This window comes from Microcebus murinus, chromosome 7 (genome assembly GCF_040939455.1).
Source record: "Microcebus murinus isolate Inina chromosome 7, M.murinus_Inina_mat1.0, whole genome shotgun sequence".
NCBI classification, from domain to species: Eukaryota; Metazoa; Chordata; class Mammalia; order Primates; family Cheirogaleidae; genus Microcebus; species Microcebus murinus.
The window spans coordinates 67,037,613-67,064,629 of NC_134110.1; the positions used below are offsets into that span (position 1 = coordinate 67,037,613).

The window sequence follows — 27,017 nt, forward strand, 5'->3', positions numbered from 1 at the left end:
GAAATGGAGGAAGAGGGCTAAAAGTCAAAGGAATGGCTTCTACTTGGCTTCTAGAAGTCTGAAAAGACAAGGAAATGGGCTGGGCGCCGTGGCTCACGGCTCGAGGTCAGGAGTTCGAAACCAGCCTGAGCAAGATTGAGACCCTGTCTCTACTATAAATAGAAAGAAATTAATTGGCCAACTAATATATATAGAAAGAATTAGCCGGGCATGGTGGCGCATGCCTGTAGTCCCAGCTACTTGGGAAGCTGAGGCAGCAGGATTGCTTGAGCCCAGGAGTTTGAGGTTGCTGTGAGCTAGGCTGACACCACGGCACTCACTCTAGCCTGGGTAACGAAGCGAGACTCTGTCTCAAAAAACAAAAAGAAAAGACAAGGAAATGTATTCTCTACAGTGGCCAGAAAGAAATTCAACCATGTTGATAACCTTGATTTTAGCCCGGGAAGACCCAAGTGAGAGTTCTAACTTACAGAACTATAAAATGATAAATATGCATTGTTTTATGCCACTAAGTTTGTGTTAATTTGATATAGCAGCAGCAGAAAACTCATACACAAACTAAAATTAGTGAAAATAGCATATAACAAACTCCCTTGTCTGTATTACCTGACTTTAGGGATCTTGTTTCATCTTTTCCTCTCCAACCCTTTCCCCAGTCCCTCCTCACTTATTTTGATGCAAATTCTAGGAATATCTTCATATGTAAATTTTTAACATATGTCCCTAAAATATAAGGGCTCTTTTTAAAAAACCCAATTTATTGATAATACCTTTATCACATGGTATTATGTGGTAATAAAAAATGAACAGTTTTTAAGTGTTGCTTTTAGTATTGATATATTTAAGCAAGAAAAATAGTATTTGGCTATGAGAATAGCATATTATGATTTGTTTAAAAACTTCTGAAATGTTTAAAATACACTGTAATTATAAGCATAATTTTCATTCTGTCATGTATTTCAGCTTTGATAGCAATTTCAAATAGTTCTAAAATCAAATAATAAAAACTGGATATTAATTTATTTTTAAATATCTATTTGATTTAGATATATCAAAACTAGTAGCTTATATTTTAATTTGGGACTCTCTTATGTAAAAATATGGGAAATTAGATTTAGCTTTTGCTTTTTTTTTTTTTTTTTTTTTTTTTGAGACAGAGTCTCACTTTGTTGTCCAGGCTAGAGTGAGTGCCGTGGCGTCAACCTAGCTCACAGCAACCTCAAACTCCTGGGCTCGAGCGATCCTTCTGCCTCAGTCTCCCGAGTAGCTGGGACTACAGGCATGTGCCACCATGCCCGGCTAATTTTTTTATATATATATCAGTTGGCCAATTAATTTCTTTCTATTTATAGTAGAGACGGGGTCTCGCTCTTGCTCAGGCTGGTTTTGAACTCCTGACCTTGAGCAATCCGCCCGCCTCGGCCTCCCAAGAGCTAGGATTACAGGCGTGAGCCACAGCGCCCGGCCTAGCTTTTGCTTTAAATGTGTATTTGGTTCTTCTAGGGTGCTGCAAATAAAAACACCTTTCTTGAGTCACAAAATGATCCTAGAATATGCAATTTAAATCTTCTGCCTACTGAAGAAAGTACTACAGAAATTAAGCATAGGGATCACTACAGTGGAAAATACAGTTTTGAAACATCTGCTTTGGCAACATTAGATCCACCTCATACAGGTAAGACTGAGCTTTTTATTGACTACGTTTATACTTGGCCGATCATATTACAGTATTCTTTAAATGATTATTCAAGAATGAATATATTTGAAAATTTTTTATGTAATACCATTAGATTGTTGGCAATCAGAGTTTTTGTCATAATTTATCTTTAGTGTTTGGATTGATAACCATGTGATTAAAATATTGTATTTTATAATAGGTGTATATTTAAGACTGTTAGTGTAAATTTGTTGGTCGAATATGATTTTTACCTTTAAGTACCAAGATTGTGTTTTAGGATTTGATTTTTAAAAAAAATTTTCTATAGGACATGTTAATAGCACTAAAATTGGAGAGTTGAACTTGAAATGAGTGAATTATTAATTCATTATAATCTGGAGTAACTTAAAATCAATTAGATTCAAGTTATCAAGATATGTACTTACAGGAAAACTAAGCACATCTCTCCATTGTTGAATCAAGTTAAAATAATGATTATGGTTATTTTCGTATGTGTAAGAGAGCATTATTTTTCAGGTAACTAAAAAAAATAAGATGGTTCACAGATGTTTATTTGGCCTTGTGAAAGGCATCATTAAGACTATGTTTTTCCAAATTACATTTTATTCATTTTTTGGTTGAATGAACAGATTCAGGGAGCCTGCCCCATCTGCTGGGCTCCAGAATAATAACTGCCATCCTTATGATACCAGTGTAAATCAACAAAGTGCCTTAAGCGTTTAACCCTTTTGAAGGAAGTTCTTAGGCTTTGTGATGATTAATGAATTTTATCTATGAACGGGTTTATATCTTGTTGGGGCAGAAAGGAATTCTGCATTTTCCTAGCTGGTCATTATCCTAGTGTTATTTATGTGTTCCTCATAAACTTTTCAAAAGCTGTAACTAGTGTGGGGATGGGGTTGAGAAGGACATTTGGAGCTCTTGTCAATTTAGGGAGATTCCTAGAGATAGCTGTGGGTATGGCAGTTTAGCTGCTGACCTTTCTCACTGATTTGCTCTCCTTTTTTTCCTCCTTGCTTTCCTCCCTTCCTATTTCCTTCCTTCTATCTTTGTTAGGTGAATATCCTGTGTTCCTAGGCTTTCTTCTCTACTTTTAAGCCTGAGGCAGATAATGATCCATGTATGCCTGTTTCTTTTCTAATCTACTCACTGGAAAATGATATTTAGACTCTGGAATATAATACATTCTGTGTTAATGATTTTGGGCTTTATGTTTTACTATAGTTTCTCATTCTCTTCCTTGCTAAATATGAGAAGGGAGTTAAGAGTTAAGGTAAATTGAAGAGGGAGTTGATTTACTCAACCCCTAATCCCTTAATCCTTTCTCTGATTTAGTACTTTTACTGGACTGTGGAGTCTGTGCCAACCTCCTGATACCCTCCTGCCTCTCTTCAGAGAGAGGTTAAATTGGGGAAAAGAGCTTTGTGAGAAATGTTTTGTTCTCCATGGTGGCTTGCCGGAGTGGGATGTGGTACATAGAAAAGCGCAGAAATGAGAGACCTATATGGTATACACTCACCTTTTGACATCCTTTTAATTCTAGATCTGAAATCCACCTAGAAATGAGATGCAGACTTGTATGTGTAGTTAAAATATTAATATGTCCCCATTTCCCCCATCACCTTTTGATTTTGAAAAATTCCTACATATGGGCAAGTTGAAAGAATAGTCTAACTGGCTGGGCGCAGTGGCTCACACCTGTAATCCTAGCAATCTGGGAGGCCGAGGTGGGCTGATTGCTTGAGGTCAGGAGTTCGAAACCAGCCTGAGCAAGAGTGAGACCCTGTCTCTACTATAAATAGAAATAAATTAATTGGCCAACTAATATATATAGAAAAAATTAGCCAGGCATGGTGGCACATGCCTGTAGTCCCAGCTACTTGGGAGGCTGACGCAGGATTGCTTGAGCCTAAGAGTTTGAGGTTGCTGTGAGCTAGGCTGACGCCATGGCACTCACTCTAGCCTGGGCAACAAAGTGAGACTCTGTCTCAAAAAAAAAAGAATAGTCCAACTAACATCCTAAATTCAACAGTTACTAACATTTTGCCTCATTTATGTATTCTTTCTCTTTGTGTGTATGCACTCCCTCCCCTCATGTTTTGAAAAATAAGTTGCATGTCATGTCATTCACCTCTAACTACTTCAGCATGTATTTCTTAAATGTCTTCTCTTACGTGACCACACATCACTATTATACCAAATGTAATAGTAATTTATAATTTTTTTTTTTTTTTGAGACAGAGTCTTGATTTGTTGCCCAGCCTAGAATGAGTGCCATGGCGTCAGTCTAGCTCACAGCAACCTCAAACTCCTGGGCTCAAGCGATCCTGCTGCCTCAGCCTCCCGAGTAGCTGGGACTACAGGCATGCACCACCATGCTCGGCTCATTTTTTCTATATATATTAGTTGGCTAATTCATTTCTTTCTATTTATAGTAGAGACGGGGTTTCACTCTTGCTCAGGCTGGTTTCCAACTCCTGACCTTGAACAATCCGCCCGCCTGGGCCTCCCAGAGTGCTAGGATTACAGGCGTGAGCCACCGCGTCCCGCTTAATAATACCATTTTTTGCTTTGGTTTCTTTCTCAACTGAAACAGCCCTGATAAGTACATTTTCACTCTCTTGGATGTTACCAGGTCTCTTCATAACATGACATGTTTGTAGACAGTATTGCTTATTGGGAATAAATGTATAGGTCTACCACTAATGATTTCCCCCAAGGCTCAGGAAATGTGACTTTTATGGAGGTTGTGGTAGAAGGGCCCACTTCTGTCTTTTTTTTGTCCAAGATCCACAACTCCTTCTGTTCATGAACAATCCAGCTCAGTACTTTTGAGCTCTTGCTGTCTAAAACCAAATCCTGGGAGAGGAGAGAGACAGTAGCTTGAATTGTGTCCCTTAAAAACATATGTTGAAGTCCTAAGCCCCAGTACTTGTGAATGAGACCTTATTTGGAAATAGGATCTTTGCAGGTGTAATCAAATTAAGATGAGGTCATACTGGATTAAGTTGAACCCTAAATCCAATGACTGGTGCCCTTACAAAGTGAGAGAAATACAGAAACACAGAGGAAAAGAGGTCTTTTGATGATGGAGACAGAGATTGGGGTACTACAGCTGCAAGCCAAGGAACACCAACGATTGCTGGCAACCACCAGAAGCTAGAAAGAAGCACGGAAGGATTCTCCCCTAGGGCTTTCGGAGAGAGTGTATAGCCCTGCTGACACCTTGATTTCAGACTTCTGGGCTCCAGACCATGAGAGAATAAATTTAAATTCTGTTGTTTTAAAGCCATCCAGTTTGTGATACTTTGTTACATTAGTCTCTGAAGTTAATACAGTAAGCCCTAAACTTCTTGGATAGACAGAGCTATACTTTAGAAAAAGAGAAATTCTTTCATTTTTTTCTTATTTTTTCTCATTCTTATGAACTGTGAGACCGCGCTATCTCGTGTTATGTATTGTCTATTTACCTGACTCTTAGTCGGTAAACTTTGAGGTACAAAGGCAGGAATTTTCTTTTGTTGAGGTTTTAAATCAAATAGTATGGATTCAGAAATATTTTATGACTGAATTAAGGAATTTTGAGAAACTTGTAGTTTTCTGTAGTTAAGTTCCTTGGCTAAGTCTTTGGCTTCAGAGTGCTTCAGAGAAGTCAAGTAGTCAAGAAGAAGCTAATGGAACATTATAGTTTGCAGGTTTTGGTAATATTTGACAGAATAGTTTCATAAGTATTTGGAACAAAAGTCATGTAGGTAATGGATATGTGATGAGTAGTAATAGGCAAATGGAGGCAGTGAATGCAAGTAAAGTATGTAAATGAAGTATATAATTAAATAAATAAATTTGGCTATGAAGGAATAGTATCTTGGGGGATTATAGGGGACTAGAGAGGGTTTTTTGTTTTTTTTTAAAGATAGTGTGTTATATTGGCCGGGCGTGGTGGCTCACGCTTGTAATCCTAGCACTCTGGGAGGCCGAGGCGGGCGGATTGCTCAAGGTCAGGAGTTCAAAACCAGCCTGAGCGAGACCCTGTCTCTACTATAAAAATAGAAAGAAATGAATTGGCCAACTAATATATATATATAAAATTAGCCGGGCATGGTGGCGCGTGCCTGTAGTCCCAGCTACTCAGGAGGCTGAGGCAGGAGGATTGCTTGAGCCCAGGAGTTTGAGGTTGCTGTGAGCTAGGCTGACGCCACGGCACTCACTCTAGCCTGGGCAACAAAGTGAGACTCTGTCTCAAAAAAAAAAAGAAAAGAAAAGAAAAGATAGTGTGTTATAGGCTAAGGGCTGAGAGGAAAGAGTGAAGAATGGAGGATTAAAGATAGAACAAGGAAGTGATAAAATCTTTTTCTGGTGTAGAGATTAGGTAAATGTTTTTCAAGTGAATCTTAGGTCCTTGGAGATGGTTGGACATATTCTCAGGGGTTTATAAGTTCTCAGAGAAATTAGAATTTTGTGTTTTCTTTTAAATTATATGAATAAAAGTATAAATAAAAGTATATATACATGATCTTTTGAATAGCCACCTTATAATTTAGTACTATCATAAGATTTCATGCCTGCAAACGAGAATAGGTAGATAGAATGTGTAAGTGGTATACTCTTACCAAATGAAGGTTTTCCATATTCAAGTGAGGATGTTGAAAGAATTGAGCTATAATATTCCTTACTGGAGAAAAGGTTTGTTGAATACAAAAGACCTCTGTCGAATCTGTTGGTATCGTATTTATATTGTAATTAATATTTTAATTTTAGTAAATGATTGTTATCAAATAAATATGATTTTTTTATTTTATTGGTTTTATTTATATTTAATTTATAAATATGTTTGTTTTTTATTGTGATAAAAAATATATATAATACAAAAATCCACCGTTTTAAAGTGTATAATTCAGTGGCATTTAGCACATTTGCAGTGTTGTGTTACCATTACTTCTATCTAGTTCCAGAACATTTTTATCTCCCTAAAAAAAAAACCCAGACCAATTAAGCAGTCACTCTCCTTTCTCTCCTCTTTTTTTTTTTTTCGAGACAGAGTCTCACTTTGTTGCCCAGGCTAGAGTGAGTGCTGTGGCGTCAGCCTAGCTCATAGCTTAAACTCCTGGGCTCTAGAGATCCTACTGCCTCAGCCTCCCACGTAGCTGGGACTACAGGCATGCGCCACCATGCCCGGCTAATTTTTTCTCTCTATATATATTAGTTGGCCAGTTAATTTCTTTCTGTTTATAGTAGAGATGGGGTCTCGCTCTTGCTCAGGCTGGTTTCGAACTCCTGACCTTGAGCAGTCCGCCCGCCTGCCTTGGCCTCCCAGAGTGCTAGGATTACAGGCATGAGCCACGGCGCCCGGCCTCTCTCTCCTCTCTTTCTAGCCCTTGGCACCACTAATCTACTTTCTGTGTCCATGGATTTACCTATTCTGCATATGCCATATAAAGCGAATCATACTGTATGTAGTCCTTTCTGGCTTTTTTTTTTTTTTTTTGAGGCAGAGTCTCACTTTGTTGTCCAGGCTAGAGTGAGTGCTGTGGCGTCAGCCTAGCTCACAGCAACCTCAAACTCCTGGGCTCAGGCAATCCTTCTGCCTCAGCCTCCCGAGTAGCTGGGACTACAGGCATGCGCCACCATGCCCGGCTAATTTTTTATATACATATCAGTTGGCCAATTAATTTCTTTCTATTTATAGTAGAGACGGGGTCTCGCTCTTGCTCAGGCTGGTTTTGAACTCCTGACCTTGAGCAATCCGCCCGCCTCGGCCTCCCAGAGAGCTAGGATTACTGGCGTGAGCCACTGCGCCCGGCCCCTTTCTGACTTTTTTTAAAAAAATAAGTAATGCGTGTGCATGGTAAAAAAATTCAGAAGGCATGAAGAATATAGTAAAAAGTCTCCCTTCCCTGATCTCTAACAGTCTAGTTTTTCTCCTCAGAGTAAGCCAGTTACCAGTTTTTGTGTATCTTCTTTGAAGTGTTCTACATATTTGGAAACATATTTGTATACATATATTTTCTCTGTATGGATAACTGTTCATTAGCTGCATTGTTCTGCACATTGCATTTTAAAACAAAATGTTATTTCAAAATATTAAGGGGGTACAAGTGTTTTTGTTTCATAGATACCTTGAATAATGCTTAAGTCAGGGCTTTGGGTATACTCATTGTGTTCATTGTAATGAATAGATAAGTTTTTATTTCATATCCCCCCCTTCTTGATTCCTTGATTTTTCATGTCCTTTATATTACTTTGTGTCCTTGTGTACCCATTGTTTAGCTGCCACTTATTAGTGAGAACATACGGTGTTTGGTTTTCCATTCCTGAGATATTTCACTTAGGATAATTGTTTCTAGTTCCATCCAAGTAGCTGCAAACGACAGTATTTAATTTCTTTTTTATGGCTCAGTAGTACTCCATGGTACTTGAGGGCTGTCCAGAAAGTATCCAGCCATTGTTAATATAACAACAGTTTGCACGGCATCCACGTAGCCTGGCAGCCAAGGAAAGCGGACAATAATGTGTATGTGTGAACAACGATGACTTCACTGAACTAGTGAGTGAGGCGCTAGATGCTGTTGAGTGAGTGTGTGTACTGTGTGGATGTGGCATTCAAAATGACTTAGCGAGTAGAGCAATGAATCTGCATCAAATTTTGTGTTAAGTTTGAACATTCCTCTGCAGAAACTATTCAGATGATTCAGAAGGCTTTGGGGGACAATGTGGCACAGATGTTTCAGAGACTGTTGATAATCTGCTGAAAGTGATCCATGTTCTGGAAGGTCTGCAATAAGCAGAACACCCAAGAATGTCAAGAATGTGTTCAACAAATTAGGTTAAGAGTTACTGGGAGAACAGTATGAGGTCCCGAGGTGCCTACTTTGAAGGGGAATGAGGCATCATTGTCCTGTGTACAATGTTTTTTGTATCTGTTTTCATATTATGTGGCTGGATACTTTCCGGACAGCCTTCCAATATATACTACATTTTCTTTATATACTCATGAATTGATGGGCACTTAGGTTGATTCCACATCTTTGCAAACTTCAGTTCATGTCTGTTGCCCACTTTTCGATTTTTCTTTTTGATGATTTGTTTGCATTCTTTGTACATTTTGGATATTAGAACTTTGTTGGATGTATAGTTTGTGAATATTTTCTACCATTCCATAGGTTGTCTTTTCACTCTGCTGATTATTTCCTTTGCTGTGCAGAAGCTTTTTAAGTCCCATTTATTTATTTTACATTGCTTTTTTTGGGGACAGAGTTTTACTTTGTTGCCTGGGCTAGAGTGCCATGGCATCAGCCTTGCTCACAGCAACCTCAAGCTTCTGGGCTCAAGCGATACTTCTGCCTCAGCTTCCCGATTAGCTGGGACTACAGGCATGTACCACCATGCCTTGCTGATTTTTTCTATATATATTAGTTGGCTAATTAATTTCTTTCTATTTATAGTAAAGATGGGGTCTCGCTCTTGCTCAGGCTGGTTTCGAACTCCTGACCTTGAGCAATCCTTCCTCGGCCTCCCAGAGTGCTAGGATTACAGGCGTGAGCCATTGCGCCCGGCCTACATTGCCTTTTTACTATATATCACAGCAGCATATCATTGAAATCTTTTTTGTCAGTACATTTGGAACTTGGTTGGTTTTTTTTTTGAGACAGAGTCTCCCTTTGTTGCCCAGGCTAGAGTGAGTGCGTGGCCTCAGCCTAGCTTGCAGCAACCTCAAACTCCTGGGCTCAAGTAGTCCTGTTGCCTCAGCCTCCCGAGTAGCTGGGACTACAGGCATGCGCCACTATGCCCGGCTGATTTTTTCTATATATATTAGTTGGCCAATTAATTTCTTTCTATTTATAGTAGAGACGGGGTCTTGCTCTTGCTCAGGCTGGTTTCGAACTCCTGACCTTGAGCAATCCACCCGCCTTAGCCTCCCAGAGTGCTAGGATTACAGGCATGAGCCACTACGCCCGGCAGTACATTTGGAACTTAACTTTTTTTTTTTTAAAAGCTCATTTCATTGTATGGATGTGCCACATGTATTTAACTAGTGTCTTATTAATGGATATTTAGGTTGTTTGGGATCTTTTGTTATAACAATATTATAACAATGTTATAACCTACAATGAATATCTATGTATTAAATACATATGTGAGACTATAATTCATAGGATAAATACCTTGGAGTAGGGTGTTCATCACAAGGTATGTACATTTGTCATTTTGATGCCCTCTGCAGAGGTTAGTATAGGTTTATACTTCCACTAGCAATCCATGGGCAATGCACATATCATTTATTGTGATGCTCAATCTATATTTAAGCATATACTTATATTTTGATATTTGGTAGTCTAATAGTTAAAAATAGTTATTTTGTTATGTTTTTTAATTTAAACTTTTTAATGTTATATTTTAAGATTTCAAACTTACCGAAAAATTCGAGAATGGCATAAAAAGCTTCTGCAAATTGAACATTTGTGTGTGTGTTGTATATGTGTCTATAGTTTTTATGAGCCAATTGAGAATAAATTGCTGACATGATGCCCATCACCCTAAATTCTTCAGTATGTAGTTCCTAAACATGGGCCGGCTTCTATATAATGAAGCTTAAAATTGCAATGGTTAAAATCAGGAAATTAACATTGATACAATACTACCATTTATCAGATCCACAAATCCAATTCAAATTTCTCCACTTGTCCCAATATTGTATGCTATGGTCTGAATGTATGTCTCCTCAAAATTCCTATGTTTAAATCTAATCACCAATGTGATGGTATTAATATTAGGAGGTGTGGCCTTTGGCCATGATAAGGTCATGAGGCTGAGGCCCTGATGAATGAGATTAGTTCCCTTATAAAAATAGGCCCAGATAGCTGCCTTGCCACTTCTACCATGTTAGGATATAGGAGATGGTGCCCCCTATAAACCAGAAAGGAGACCCTCACCAGACCCCAAATCTGCTAACTCTTTAATCTTGGACTTTCCACCCTCCAGAACTATGAGAAATATTATCCATTTATGTTGTTTACAAGCTGCCCAATTTATGGTATTTTGTTATAGCAGACTGAATGGACTAATGGAATGTCTTTTATGACAAAAATAAATTTGAAAATGAATAAATAAACTTTTTTTCCTGCTAGTCCAGACTAGTCCAGGAGTATGTATTGCATGTAGTCGTCATGTCTTTTAGTCACCTTCAATCTGGAACTTTTTTTTAGTGTTTGCTTATGTTTTGTGACTTTAACATTCTTAAAGAGTACAGGCCAATTATTTGTACAATGTTCCTCAATTTGGATTTGTTTTGTTTACTCATGGTAAGATTCAGTTTATACATTTTTGGCAGGAGTATCATAAATAATTCTTAGTATATCATCAGGAGGCACATGATGTCAGTTTATCCCATTACTGTTGATACTAAGTTTGATTACTTGAATAAGTTGGTGTCAGCAGGGGTTTTCATTATGAAATTATTTTTATCTTTGTGATTAATAAGGATCTATAGGAAGTTACTTTGAAACTATTGATTTTTGCCTGCAATTTATTACTAAGATTGTTGCCAAATGTTGATTTTCTAATTCCATCTATATTTATTGGTTGGCATTCTGCTGTAAGGAAAAGCTTTCCCTTTTCTCACACTTATTTGTTAATTAATTTTTATGGATTCATACATTTCTGTTTTATTCAGTGAGTTATAAGCTGTTATTGTTTACTGTGATGCTCAGATTGTCTCAGTTTTGGTGAATGGTAGGCCCTTTGCAAGGTTTCTTGTTTCCTTTTGACAATCCCCATTAATTTTTGAGCACTTTTGTGCTTTCTGGCACAGTAAGATCTTCCCTGCCCCGGCTCTTGAAATTAGCCAAATGCCCTAGTTTCTTTTTAGTGGAGAATAGTATTTAAAAACCAAGATCTGAGCACTAGGTGTATTCATTGAAACTGTAGTGTTATTATTAAATACTTTTAGCCCTTCCTGCCGTCAAAGCTAGAAAATTTATGTGTGTGAGATACACACACACACACATTTATATAGTGACTTTATGCTAATACCTCTAATTTCAGTTCAGTATCCCAGGATTCATTCCAATCTTTGCCCTTTCCATATTTGCATCCCTTGATAGTGAAAAACTATCCTGATTTTGACTGTTATTGTTATACTAAATATATTTACCTGTGTATTAATTTCATTTCTCTGTAGCCAGTCTATCAGAAAGGGAATAAATTTAATAGTAAATGTGAAAAAAGGAGTTTGTTTGAGATTTTTGAACAAAAGTTAGATTATGCTTTTCCTCACAGAAATTGTATGATAAAGCTTTTTTTGTGTATGCATGATATTTTTAGTACCATCTTAAAAGGATTATTTTAAAAAAATATTTGTGAGTTTCTTAACTTTTCCCAAGGGCCTAAAATCCTTTGATATTCAAATCAGTCTCTTTGCAAGTACCTATCATGTCAGCCTTTTGCAAGATCTGCAGTTTCATCTTCCAGTTGATTATATTGTCATGCAGTTCTCAAAAAGACTTTGATATTACAGGTAAGCCTTAAATGTATGAATGGGAAATAACTTTTTAAAATTTGTAATCTGTTGATTGGTGAATTCTTATAGTGCCTTATTTCATTATATAACAACTTCAGACATAACTGTAAGGAATCAGACATTGAATATTCAGTGCTACTAACTATATCTTTTTATCCATAGACAGTTCCACACAGAATTTAAGAATTGAGGAGATCATCCTTTGTCCTTTAAGGCTCTTTTATCAAGATTTGGTTGAGGGAAAAAGTGGGTTTTATGATTTTTGGGGTGTTAGCACTGTTTTCCAATCCAGATTATTGGACAGTGTCAGTACTCCATTCTGCTAGAGAGGAAACATGATACGTATATCCCATCTCCCTTTAAAAAAAAACACCATAGCTCAAACTTTAAAAAAACAAAACAAAACACTGTAGAGAAGATAATTCCCTCGTTTGGTTCTTAGGCTAAAGAATGGCTTTTTAGAAAACCTGTACTGGGACTGTTCTTTTCAAATCCTGCTTTGGATGGAGGTGAATAAATTTGCTCAATTTTATACTGCGGTCAGGCCAGTGAAAGAAAAGATCCTGGTGATTAGAGTATTAACCCTGTCATATCCTCACATCCTTCAGATCATCTTGAAGCATGTTTGAAACTACTTAGGTATTATCCAAGGCCATATCTAGGAGCATGGACTATCAAATTCTGTCCTGAGTATAGAGCATTGTCTACTTTTTCGCTAAGATGAGACACTCATGGGAAGAGGCAAAAACCAGATGATAAACATATGAGCAGTAGTTCTTAATTAACATGGGTTCTAGAGGATTGTGTGTATGTGCAGGAAAGTATTTGATGTACCTGAAATTAAGGCTCAATTTTTGAAAAAATATATTTTAATAAATTTTATTGTGCATATTTGAGTTTTAGAACATGATATTGGATATTTATATACTTAAGTAAAATGGTTACTATAGGGGAGCAAGTTATCATATTCATCATCTCATATACTTTTTTTGTGTTTGACAAGAGCAGCTAAAATATACTTATTTAACAAAAATTCCTGATACAATACAGTTTTACCACCTATAGTCTTCATATTGTACATTAGATCCTTAGACTTGTTAGTCCTACATATCTGTTACTTTGTATCCATTGACCTATATCTCTCGTTTCTTCCCTTAAGACAATCACATTCTTCTGTAGAGCCAGAAGGCACCTCATCCTCTTATTACTATTAATACAAAGTCTGCCTTCCACAGTTCCAGGTTGTTCATTCTTTCCAAGTGCAACCTTGGTGAGGCTTTCTGTGAGTGGGGTATCTTCCTCACCCAGGCTGTGAGTAGTTGTGACTAATAAATTGCTGTCAAGCTCACCCGTTTAGTGTCAGTTATCATGTGTTTGACCATTCTCATAACCCTAGTATAGGAATACCTTCCTCACCAATTGAATATATAGGAGGCAATTAAAACAGAGGGACACACAAATACATGCATTTTTCTAAGAAGAGGGGCCATAGCTTTACTGAGTTTCTCAAATGGTCCTGTAACATTTGTCATCCTTACCCCAGGCTAAAAACTATTGCTGTATGCTGTCTTTTGGAAAATTTTTTCATTCTCTAGCATGTAATTTAGTGTTAAGACTTCCTCACTTACCTGGATTGGATGAAAATGGGAATACGTGACTTTAGGCAGAGCTTTTATCTAGAAATCTGCTTTATGCTTTTTGGAGGGCCAGTGTAGAATAATTGAAATAATAATGGCATTATCAGTTAATATGCTTTTGGTTCAAGTCTTAGCAAAAATACTGGCTTATATAATTCAAAGTTTTTATTGGCATGTGTAACTGGAAATTCCAGGCTTCATGGTAGACTGGTTTAGCAGTTTAAAGGATGTCATCATGAGCTCAGTTTCTTTCTGTGTTTCCCATCTGTCATCTTTAGGATTGGCTTCATTCTTACACTGGCTTCCCTCATGTTAAATGATCGATCCCAGCTACCATTGGGGACACATACTTTGTTTTTCTCATATATTTGATGATAGGCAGATGGTTCTTACTCAGAATCACTAAATAAGATTTTTAACTTTGTACCAATACTGGGCCATTTTCCTGTGACCAGAGAGTTTCCTAATATCAGACTTAGTTTACTGCTGTGAAGAGGAATCTTTACTGGTTTCTGAGAATCCTTAATGTACCAATCAGGCACATACCTTTTATCTTCTTCCTTGGAAGTGGGAATTATTTCACCCAAATTTCCTGGCTGTTACACAGTGGAAGAGGGAAGGAATAAATGTTGTGAGATACCACCAACAGCCATAATATTAACTATACTGATAGTTAGCTAATTGCTAGTTTTTTGCCAGCCAGTTTCTGAGGCTTGAAGCTCCTTTAGCTTGAATTTTGTTGTTGTTGTTTGTCTTTGAGGCAGAATCTCACTCTGTCTCCTGGGCTAGAGTGCCTTGGTGTTAGCCTAGTTCACACAGCAACCTCAAACTCCTGGGCTCAAACGATCCTCCTGCCTCAGCCTCCTAGGAGCTGGGAGTACAGGTGCATACCACCATGCCCGGCTAAGTTTTTCTATTTTTAGTAGAGACGGGGGTCTCGCTCTTGCTTAGGCTGCTCTTGAATTCCTAAACTCAAGTGATTCTCCCATCTTGGCCTCCCAGAGTGCTAGGATTACAGGTGGCTCATGCCTACTGTGCCCGGCTGTTGAAATATTTTTATACCAAGGACAGGACTTGGCCAGATATCCTTAATAGATGGCTGGGAGCTATTTTATAAGGATGTATATAAATTTAGATTGTATGGAGTAGGCCTGTGATTCATATAGCATTGGTGGAGTAAATTTTGTAATTTGACTCCCTCAGTTCTGTAAGGGTTTTCAAGGTCCCTGAATCCTAGGTTTTGATTGTCTTGACTGCTTAACATCACAGAATATCACCACCAAAGCACAGTGATAAAGTGTGAGATATTTAAATGCTTTAACTGAGAATAACTCTTAGGGTTTGAATTTACCCTAGTTTTTGCCCTATTTTTATGTGGCAGATTTTCTTTCTTTCTTTCTTTTTTTTTTTTTTTTTTTTTGAGACAGAGTCTTCCTTTGTTGCCCAGGCTAGCTCACAGCAACCTCAAACTCCTGAGCTCAAGCAATCTTCCTGCCTCAGCCTCCCAAGTAGCTGGGACTACACCATACCCGGCTAATTTTTTGTATATATATTAGTTGGCCAATAAATTTCTTTCTATTTATAGTAGAGACAGGGTCTCACTCTTGCTCAGGCTGGTTTCGAACTCCTGACCTTGAGCAATCCACCTGCCTCGGCCTCCCAGTGTGCTAGGATTACAGGCGTGAGCCACCGTGCCCGACCAGATTTTGTTTTTCTTAAAAAAAGTCTTCTTGTCATGTTGTATTTTGATTATATTGAACATAGCCTTAGTTGCCTCTTTGGATTTCCTTGGCACCATGTGCGTCATAGACTGCCCTCCTGCCCCTGGAAGCCAAGCATTTGTTTCACCTGAGCAATGAGGGACCTATTCGTTGGTGGCCATCACCTGACCAAGCTGATGGACCATATGCTGGGAGGGTCTGGCTCCTCCTGTGCCACTTCCAATCTTAGATGAAACACCACACCACAGGCTTGTGGGTAGCTCTCTGAGCATCTGTGGAGGCTAGATGATGACACAGTCTGGAATTGCAGTATTGTTCACTCCTATGGAATGAACTTTGGCCAGTGGGAGACAGGAGACAGGAAAGAACCTTCCAGAGAAATCGCTCTTTTTCTTTATGAACTACTCAGAGGTATGGCCTCTTTTTGTAGCCTATCTGGAGACATTCCAAAGAGAGTACCAAGTGGGTGCATTTGCCAAGTGACCTGCTAGGTTTTTTCATAGCTTGTTGTAAAATGGTAGCCTGCACTTTGCTACCTTAGTTTACCTTTTCTTCATCCTTGATACCCTGTGTATGTACTTCCCAAGTAAAGCACTAGCAGTTTTTTTTTTTTTTTTTTTTTTTTTTTTGAGACAGAGTCTCACTTTGTTGCCCAGGCTAGAGTGAGTGCCGTGGCCTCAGCCTAGCTCACAGCAACCTCAAACTCCTGGGCTCAAGCGATCCTCCTGCCTCAGCCTCCCGAGTAGCTGGGACTACAGGCATGCACCACCATGCCCGGCTAATTTTTTCTCTATATATTAGTTGGGCAATTAATTTCTTTCTATTTATAGTAGACAGGGGGTCTCGCTCTTGCTCAGGCTGTTTTCTAATTCCTGACCTTGAGCTATCCCCCCCGCCTTAGCCTCCCAGAATGCTAGGATTACAGGGGTGAGCCACCGCGTCTGGCCCAAGTTTTCAATTTTTAGTGGAGATGGGGTCTCGCTCTTGCTTAGGCTGATCTTGAACTCCTGGCCTCAAGGGATCCTTCTGCCTTGGGCCTCCCAAAGTGTTAGGATTGTGGGCATGAGCCACCGAGTCTGGCCCTATTTTCTTTTTAAGGATAATTTTTGAACATTTTATTATAATAATTTAAAAAATACTTATGTGAAAGTTGAAAGAGTTTTACATTGAACACCTACCTGGGGGCTACAATTAAAATTTTACTATATTTGCTCTGTTACACATATATTTATCTGTCTACTAATATTTAAATGGATTCTAAAGTTGTGTATGTTAGCACATTTTCCTTAAAATAATATGCAATTCCTTAAGATTAATGGACCTAATACATTCTCCCAGTAAAAATATCTAAGACCTGAAACTGTGGAAGTACTAAAAGAAAACATTGGGCAAACGCTTTGGGACATTGGTCTGGGTAAGGACTTCTTCAATAATACCCCCAAAGCACAAGTAACCAAGGCAAAATTGGACAAATGAGATCGTATCAAGCCAAAAGTCTTTTGCACAGCACAGGAAACAATCAACACAGTGAAGAGACAACCCACAGAATGGGGAAAATATTTGCAAACTACCCATCTGACAAGGGATTAATAACTGGAATATATAAGGAGCTCCAACCACTCAATAGGAAAAAAGCCAAATGGTCTGATTAAAAAAACAGACAAAGAATCTGAATAGACATTTCTTTTTTTTCTTTCTTTCTTTTTTTTTTTTAGACAGAGTCTCGCTTTGTTGCCCAGGCTAGAGTGAGTGCCGTGGCGTCAGCATAGCTCACAGCAACCTCAAACTCCTGGGCTCAAGCAATCCTACTGCCTCAGCCTCCCAAGTAGCTGGGACTACAGGCATGCACCACCATGCCTGGCTAATTTTTTCTATATATATTAGTTGGCCAATTAATTTCTTTGTATTTATAGTAAAGACAGGGTCTCGATTTTACTCAGGCTGGTTTGGAACTCCTGACCTCGAGTAATCCGCCTGCCTCAGCCTCCCAGAGTGCTAGGATTATAGGTGTGAGCCATCGTGCCTGGCCTGAATAGACATTTCTTAAGAGAAGACATACAAATGGCCAACAGGTACATGAAAAAAATGCTGAATATCATTAGTCATCAGAGAAATGCAGTCAAAACTGCAATGAGATATCATCTCACCCCAGTGAAAACAGCTGGAGAGAGGAGGAGGAGAGAGAGAGAGAGGGGAGAGATGGAGGGGAGAGAGGTACCAGGCTCTTTATAACAATCAGTTCTCATGGGAATTAACAGAGAACTCATTACTAGGAGGACAGCAGCAAGCCTTTCTTGGGGGATCCTACTCCATAACCCTAACACCTCCCATTAAGTCCCACCTCCAGCATTAGAGATTAGATTTCAAAATGAGATTTGGAGAGGGCAAATATCCAAACTATATCATATTTCAAAGGAATGCTTGCAGGTCCTTGAGAAAGAGACTACAGAGTTACGTGCACATCTCAAAAGGACAGAGGAAGGATTCACAATTTATGCCCTTTATAGTAAGTGCCCTAAGAAAGGAAGGTCTGGGGCCTAAAATGAGGTGTTGGCTGGAACAAACTGTAAGTTCTTTTGATATCCCTGAACTTCTCCAGACTGGAGCCCAAAAGGAGGCTGGGTCATTCCAATGGGAACTAGGCTATTAGAAGCCATGGTAGGGTTGGTCAAGGCCCTTAATGCAAGGGATTGGATGGAGTAGCTATTTGCCAAGAATTCTTTACAGTTCTCGCTAGTATGCCTTATATTTTTGTATAGTATGCCTATATTTTTTATAGGCATTTATATATAGTATGCCTATATTTTTGTTTTCATTTTAGAACATGTAGATTACCTCATTTTTTTTTTTTTTTTTTTTTTTTTTAGTAGCTGCAGAGTATACATTGGTACAAATACATCATAATTTATTTAGGCTGCCTTTAGTGTTTTAACTATTAAAAATAATGCTGCAGTGAACATCCTTGTGCGTATGGTCTGGTGAACATATGCAAGTATTTCTCAAGAGTTGTGAGATCATAATGTGTTTGCATTATACTTTAATATGATCTGCCAAATTGTCTTCCAAAATGGCTGCAATCATTAATGTATGAGAGAATTTATTTCCCCAACTTCTTCAACACATGCTATTAAACTTTTTAACTTTTGCCAATTGAATGGCAAAAAATTACTGTTATATTTAAATTTGTACCTCTTTAATTACTCATGAAATTGAGTTCTTTAAATGTTGGGTGTTTCTATTTTACTCATTAAATTCTCTATTCTACATCCATTTTACTATTGCTTTTTTAAGCATACAAATTTAATATAAGCTTTATATGACATAGAAGCCTTCGTAAGTAAATGAAGACCCAAAGAAATGGGTAAAGCTGTGTATTTATTATTTTTATAATTTTTAAAATTTATGTTTAATTTTTTATTGACATAATAGCTATATTTTGGGGGTATATGTGATATTTTGATAGATGCATACAATGTGTAATGGTTAAATCAAGGTAATTAGAATATCCATCACCTCAAATATTTTTATGTTGGGAACATTTGAATTCTCTTCTAGCTATTTTGAACTATACAATAAATTATTGTTAACTATAGTCACCCTACTATATTATTGAACGCTAGATCTTATTTCTAATTGTAGTCTTGTTCCCATTAACGAACCTCTTTTTATACACACCACATCCAACTCTTTATCTCCCATCCCCCCTTTCCCCCAACCTCTGGTAAGCACCAGTTGACTCTACCTATATACAATTTATTTTGTTAGCTCCCACATATGAGTGAGAACATGTGATATTTGTCTTTCTATACTTGGCTTATTTCACTTACGATAATGACTTCCATATTCCATACATGTTGCTGCAAATGGCAGGATTTCATTCTTTTTTATGACTGAAAAATATTACATTGTATATATGTATCATTTTCTTTATCCATTCATGCATTGATTGACACTTAGGTTGATTTCATATCTTGGTTCTTGTGAATAGTGCTGCAGTAAACATAGGAATGCAGATACCACTTTGATGTATTGATTTGCATTCTTTTGTATGTATACCTAGCAGTGGGATTGCTACATCATATGGTAATACTGTTTTCTGTAGTGGCTGCAGTAATTTACATTATCATCAACAATGTATGAATTTTTCTTTTTTCTCTGCATCCTCACCAGCATTTGTTTTTTGTTTTGTTTTTTTTTGAGACAGAGTCTTGCTTTGTTGCCCTGGGTAGAGTACAGTAGTGTCATCATAGCTCATTGCAACCTCAAACTCCTGGGCTCAAGCGATCTTTCTGCCTCAGCATCCTCTGTAGCTGGGACTACAGGTTCCATGATGCCTGGCTAATTTTTCTGTTTTTGCTCTTGCTCAGGCTGGTTTTGCCTATTTTTAAATTTGGTTTGTTTTTGCTATTAAGTTGTTTGAGTTCCTTATATTAATATATTCTGGTGCTTGCTATCTATCTATCTATCTATCTATCTATCTATCTATCTATCTATCTATCTATCTATCTATCTATCGACAGAGTCTCACTTTGTTTCCCGGATTAGAGTGCCATGGCATCAGCCTCGCTCACAGCAACTTTAAACTTCTGGGCTCAAGCAATCCTGCCTCAGCTTCCCTAGTAGCTGGGACTACAGACATGTGCCACCGTGCCCGGCTAATTTTTTCTATATATTTTTAGTTGGCCAATTAATTTCTTTCTATTTTTAGTAGAGACAAGGTCTCTCTCTTGCTTAGGCTGGTTTCGAACTCCTGACCTTGAGCGATCCGCTTGCCTTGGCCTCCCAGAGTACTAGGATTACAGGCGTGAGCCACCGCGTCTGGCCTGTTATTGATTTTGATATGTTGATTTTGTATTCTGCAACGTTATTGAATTCATTTATTAGTTTTAAGAGTTTCATGGTGGAATCTTTAGGTTTTTCTAAATGTATAATCATGTCATCTGCAAACAAGGATAATTTAACTTCTTCATTTCCAATTTGTAAGCCCTTTATTTTTCTCTTGCCTAATTGCTTTGGCTAGGACTTCTAGTACTATGTTGAATAAAAGTGGGGAAAAGGAGGCCGGGCGCTGTGGCTCACGCCTGTAATCCTAGCTCTTGGGAGGCCGAGGCGGGCGGATTGCTCAAGGTCAGGAGTTCAAAACCAGCCTGAGCAAGAGCGAGACCCCGTCTCTACTATAAATAGAAAGAAATTAATTGGCCAACTGATATATATATAAAAAAATTAGCCGGGCATGGTGGCGCATGCCTGTAGTCCCAGCTACCTGGGAGGCTGAGGCAGAAGGATCACTCGAGCCCAGGAGTTTGAGGTTGCTGTGAGCTAGGCTGACGCCACGGCACTCACTCTAGCCTGGGCAACAAAGCGAGACTCTGTCTCAAAAAAAAAAGTGGGGAAAAGGGACATCCTTTTCTTGTTCCAGATCTTAGAAAAAAGGCTTTCACTATTTCCCCAATTCATGTTCTTAGTAGTAGATTTGTCATATGTGGCCTTTATTATTTTGAGGTAAGTTCCTTCTATACCCAGTTTGTTGAGCATTTTTATCATAAAGGAATGTTGAATTTTTTTGAATGCTTTTTCAGCCTCTATTGAAATGATTGTATGGTTTTTGTCCCTGATGCTATTAATGTGATGCATCACGTTTATTGGTTTCTCTGTGTTGAACTATATTACAACCCTGGAATGAGTTCTACTTGATCATAGTGAACGATCTTTTTAATGGGTTTTTGTGTTTGGTTTGCTAGTATTTTGATGAGGACTTTTGCAGCTGTGTTCATCAGTGATATTTATTGGCCTGTAGTTTTCTTTTTTTTTCCTGAGACAGAGTCTCACTCTGTTGCCCTGGCTAGAGTGCAGTGGAGTCATCATAGTTCACTGCAGCCTCAAACTCCTCGACTCAAGCGATCTTCTTGCCTCAGCCTCCCTAGTAGCTGAGACTATGGGTGTGTGCCATGACACCTGGCTAATTTTTCTATTGTTTTTTTTTTTTTTTTTGCTGCTGCTGCTGATCTGATAGGAGGTGGAGCTCAGAAGTGATGCAAGTGATGGGGAGTGGCTGTAAATACAGATGAAGCTTTGCTTGCTTACTGGCTACTCACCTCCTGCAGTGTGGCCTGGTTCCTAACCGGCCACAGAGTGGTACTGGTTTGAGACTGGGGGTTAGGGACCGCAGTATTATATAGGTTTGTACTTTGTGGTTACCATGAGTCTTACAAAAAAACATCTTACAGATTACTAATCAAACAGATGACAGGTTTGATACCAAAGAAAAGAAACAAAGGAAAAACTAAAAAACTTTACACTTAAACTCCATCTCCCCTGCATTTTGACTTTTTTGGTCTCAATTTACATCTTTTTATATTGCCTATCTCTTAACAAGTTGTTGTCAATATTATTATTGATAGATTTCTCTATTAGTCTTCATACTAGAGATATGTGTGGATTACATGCCACAATTACAGTATTAGAATCTCCTGAATTTGACTGTGTCCTTACTTTTACCAGTGAGTTCTATACCTTCAAATGTTTTCTTTTTATATGTTAGCCTCCTGCTTTCAGATCGAAGAACTCCGTTTAGCATTTCTTGTAAGATGGTTCTAGTGATGAATTTCTTAAGCTTTTGTTTATTTGGGAAGGACCTTATTTCTCCTTCATGTTTGAATGAAAGCTTTGCTGTGTAAAGTGTTGTTTGTTGAAAGTTTTTCCCCCCTTTCAACACTTCAAATGTATTTTCTTACTCCATCTTTCCCGGCGTTGTATAGTTTCCACTGAGGAGTCTGTTTCTAGACTAATTAGAGTTTATGTGTTATTTGCTTCTTTTTTCTTCCTGCTTTTTAGGATCCTGTCTTTGTCCTTGACCTTTGAGAGTTTGATTATTATATCCCTTGTTATAGTCATATTTGGGGTGAGTCTGTTCGGTGATCTCTGACCTTCCTGTATCTGGATAATTATATATTTCTGTAGGTTTGGAAAGTTTTGTTATTATTTTTTTGAATAAGCTTTCTATCCCTTGCTTTTTCTATACTCTCCCTTGATTACCAGTGACTCTTAGATTTTCTTATTTGAGGTCATTTTCTATAATTTGTAGGCATTCTTCATTCCTTTTCATTCATTTTTTCTCCTGTGACTATATTTTCACATAGATCATCTTTACATTCACTGATTCTTTCTGTGCTGCTTGATCCATTTTGCTTTTATGAGTCTCCAATTTATTTTTCAGTTCAACAAATGTATTTCTCAATTCTAGAATTTTTGTGTTTTTTTATTAATTTAATCTCTTTGTTATATTTCTCTGATATAGTTCTGAATTACTTTTCTTTGTTATGTTGGAGTTTGCTGAGTTGTCTTAGAAGTATTATTTTGAATTCTTGATCTGATAGCTCACATATTGCTGTCTCATTCAGGTCAGTTACTGGCTTCTTGCTTAGTCTGTTTGGGGTGGTCATGGTTCTGTGTTTGTTGTTGTTTCTTGTGGATGTGTATATATGGCTTTGCATTGAAAGATTATTCCAGTTTTTTCTGTCTGGATTTTTATTTTATTTTATTTTTTAAAGCCAGTCAAATTTAGCAGTGGGGGATTGAATGTCAACTTTAGTGACACTAATGTTAATAAGTTCTGATAACCCACTACCATCGGACCAGCCTATTTAATTTTTGAGAAAGGGTCTCGCTCTGTCATCCAGGCTAGGGTGCAGTGGCATGATTATTGCTTATTGCAATGTCAAACTCCTGGGCTCAAGTGATCCTCCTGGCTCAGCCTCCTGAATAGCTAGAACTATAGGCATGCGCCACCATGTCTGGCTAATTTTTAAATTTTTTGTAGAGATGAGGTCTTACTATGTTACCCAAGCTGGTCTTGAGTTCCTGGCCTCAAGTGATCCTCCCATCTTGTCCTCTCAAAATGCTAGGATGTGAGCCAGCATGCCGGGCCTTGTTTTGGTTTTTTATTAGATGTGGTTGCCTAGAGGTTCTTTGCTGTTTGCCTGTTGAGTCCCCTTAATCCTAGATTGCTTCCTTTTGGGGGGCTCTAGATGGTGCCTTAATCCCAGTTTTGCTTTGGCTCTTGCAAATATTTGGAGCGCTGGCCATCCTAGATGGCAGAGTCCAAAAAAGGACCTTCCTGCTGCCTGGGAAGTCTAGTTTATGCCTCCTACAGCATGGTAGTGCTATACAGCAACTCTGATTTGTCATCTCCTTTGGCTGAGATGAAGAGCAAAGTTTAGTGTGCTTTGGTTGCTCGTGTTATCTCCCAATTGTCTCTATCTGCCTTCAGGGGTTTTTCTTGAAATACTTCCTGTGGGTTGAGGCGCGAATGGAAGTTTTCCTGCAAGGGAACCCAGGATGGTAGAGAAGCTGGCTGTTCATCTTGATCTTTTTCCAAAGTAGAAACTAAGTCTTGGGTGAGGTGGGATTTTCTACAGGTGGTGCCTGACAGATCCTGGAAGGGGCATTGCAAATAGAGAAGGTCATTCTCTTATAATCGGCTTGGTTTTTAACTTCTCTGTGGCTCTAGTGATCATCAGCCTCAGATTTGAGTTCTGGGATATTGGCAGTGATAATCTTGGTGTTGGCTATATGTTTTTAATTTTCTGTGAGGATAATGAAGCCAGATTGTGTTTAGCCCATCATTTGGTGGCTGCATTGCTTTTCTTAGTTTGTAAGAGTTATTTATAATTTAATTTTGATATCACAAGTAATACATGAATGTATTTTTGTTAACTTTTTAATAATACACTTAAATTAAAAGTTCTTAACTGTTCCCTTCATACTCAGTCTCCTTCAGTGGTAGGTGTTGTCATTTAGCTTGGTGTGTGTCCTTGTACACCAGGATTGTCCACTAAAAATATAATAAGAATTATATATGTAAATTTAAAATTTTATAGTAACCACATAACAAAAGTAAAAGGGAGCAGGTTAAATAATTTTTTTTTTTTTTTTTGAGACAGAGTCTCGCTTTGTTGCTCAGGCTAGAGTAAGGGCCGTGGCGTCAGCCTAGCTCACAGCAACCTCAAACTCCTGGGCTTATTAAGTAGTCCTACTGCCTCAGCCTCCCGAGTAGCTGGGACTACAGGCACGTGCCACCATGCCCGGCTAATTTTTATATATATATATATGTTAGTTGGCCAATTAATTTCTTTCTATTTTTTTATAGTAGAGACAGGGTCTCGCTCAGGCTGGTTTTGAACTCCTGACCTTGAGCAGTCCGCCCACCTCAGCCTCCCAGAGTGCTAGGATTACAAGCATGAGCCACCGCGCCAGGCCTAATTTTTTTTTTTTTTTTTTTTGGGACAGAGTCTTGCTTTGTTGCCCAGGCTAGAGTGAATACCGTGGCATCAGCCTAGCTCACAGCAACCTCAAACTCCTGGGCTCAAGCGATCCTACTGCTTCAGCCTCCCAAGTAGCTGGGACTACAGGCATGCACCACCATGCCCGGCTAATTTTTTCTATATATATTAGTTGGCCAATTAATTTCTTTGTATTTATAATAGAGATGGGGTCTCGCTCTTGCTCAGGTTGGTTTCTAACTCCTGAGCTCAAAGGATCTGCCCACCTTGGCCTCCCAGGGTACTAGGATTACAGGCGTTAGCCACTGCACCCGGCCCAGGTTAAATAATTTTTATACTACATTTTACTCAACTCAATATGTCCAAACATGTCATTTGAACATGTAATTAATGTAAAAATTATAAATTCTTAATATTTCTACTAAGTCTTTGAATACTTGTATGCATTTTTAGATTTACAGCAAATCTTTAGTTGTATGCTAATTTTTTATTGTAAATTCTTAATCATTATTTAGATTTTATGATATTTATAGTTAAAAAAATAGATTTGCATACCTATGTTCTTCTTCTTCTTCTTCTTCTTCTTCTTTTTTTTTTTTGAGAAAGTCTCACTCTTTTGCCCAGGCTAGAGTGCCGTGGCATCAGCCTAGCTCACAGCAACCTTAAACTCCTGGGCTCAAGTGATCCTCCTGCCTCATCCTCCTGAGTAGCTGGGACTATAGGCATGCGCCACCATGCCCGGCTAATTTTCTTTTTTATATATATTTTTAGTTGGCAAATTAATTTCTTTTTATTTTTAGTAGAGATGGTGTCTTCTTGTTCTTGCTCAGGCTGGTCTCGAACTCCTGACCTTGAGTGATCCGGCCGCCTTGGCCTCCCAGAGTGCTAGGATTACAGACGTGAGCCACCATGTCCGGCCCCCATGTTCTTCTAAACATACTTAAAAGTAATCTGCTAGTTGAATTGACTTTTTAATTTTTGTTTATATATGACAGAACTAGTTCATCTATTTTTAGAAGAATTGATTTGACTTGAAAGCAAATGCATATCAGTTTCAAATGTATGTCTGCACAAGTAAATTTATTCAGTCCGTCAACTTGATATTACTAACATTGAATTCCAAAGAGTATTATATAAATTAAAAAACAGCTCTAAATTTCTCAATAATGATAAACTATTAAATTTTTTTATAGTTTTTGTAGATAATTTATATAACACCTAATTATAATTAAAAATTTCTGTATATTCATGTTAAAAATGTATAATATCACTTATTAATTTGTCATGAAAATGTTCACTTTAAACAGAATTTCCCATCAACAGATGAGTGGATAAAGAAAAGTAATATATATACACAAGGGAATATATGCCTTAAAAAAGGGAGGAAATCTTGTTATTTGCAACAATTGGGATGAACCTGGATGGCATTATGAAATAGCTGGGCATAAAAATACAAATGCTGTATGATCTCATTTATATGTGGAATGTAAAGCAGTGAAACTCATAGAAACAGAGAGTAAAGTGGTGGTTACCAGGGGCTGGGGTGTAGGGAGGTTAGGAAGATGTTGGTCAGAAGATACAAAATTTTTTTTTTTTTTTTTTTTATTTTTTAATTGAGAAGAAGATACAAAATTTTAGCACAGGAAGAATAAGTTCAAGAGATCTATTTATGTGTACATCAGAGTGACTACACTTAACACTATATTTTACACTTGAAAATTGCTAAGAGAGTAGATTTTAAGTGTTTTCACCACAAAATTATGTGGAAGCAATGCATATGTTAAAGAGCTTGATTTTGCTATTTCATTTTTTTTTTTTTTTTTTTTTGAGACAGAGTCTCACTCTTGCTCAGGCTAGAGTGCAGTGGCATCAGCCTAGCTCACGGCAACCACAGACTCCGGGGCTCAAGTATCCTCTTTCCTCAGCCTCCCAAGTAGCTGAGACTACAGGTGCTTGCCACCATGCCTGGCTAATTTTTTGTTTCTATTTTTTATTGGCTAGCTAAGTTTTTCTATTTTTAATAGAGATGGTATCTCATTCTTGGTCAGGCTGGTCTCGAACTCCTGACCTCAAGCAACCCTCCTGCCTTGGCCTCTCAGAGTGCTAGGATTACAGGCATGAGTCACCATGCCCAGCCTGAGCTAGCCATTTCATAATGTAAATATATATCAAAACATGTTGTAT

General features: G+C 38.1%; 1 protein-coding gene across 2 annotated transcripts in view; it reads left to right on the forward strand.

The window, feature by feature from the left end:
- RAD54B (RAD54 homolog B) overlaps positions 1 to 27,017 on the forward strand; it is a 105,708-nt gene that overhangs the window by 8,611 nt on the left and 70,080 nt on the right. For both annotated transcript variants that reach the window (XM_076005156.1, XM_076005157.1), the window contains exon 3: positions 1,504 to 1,675. In XM_076005156.1, coding sequence (XP_075861271.1) covers positions 1,504 to 1,675 — 172 coding nt within the window. The remainder of the gene's footprint in view (positions 1 to 1,503; positions 1,676 to 27,017) is intronic.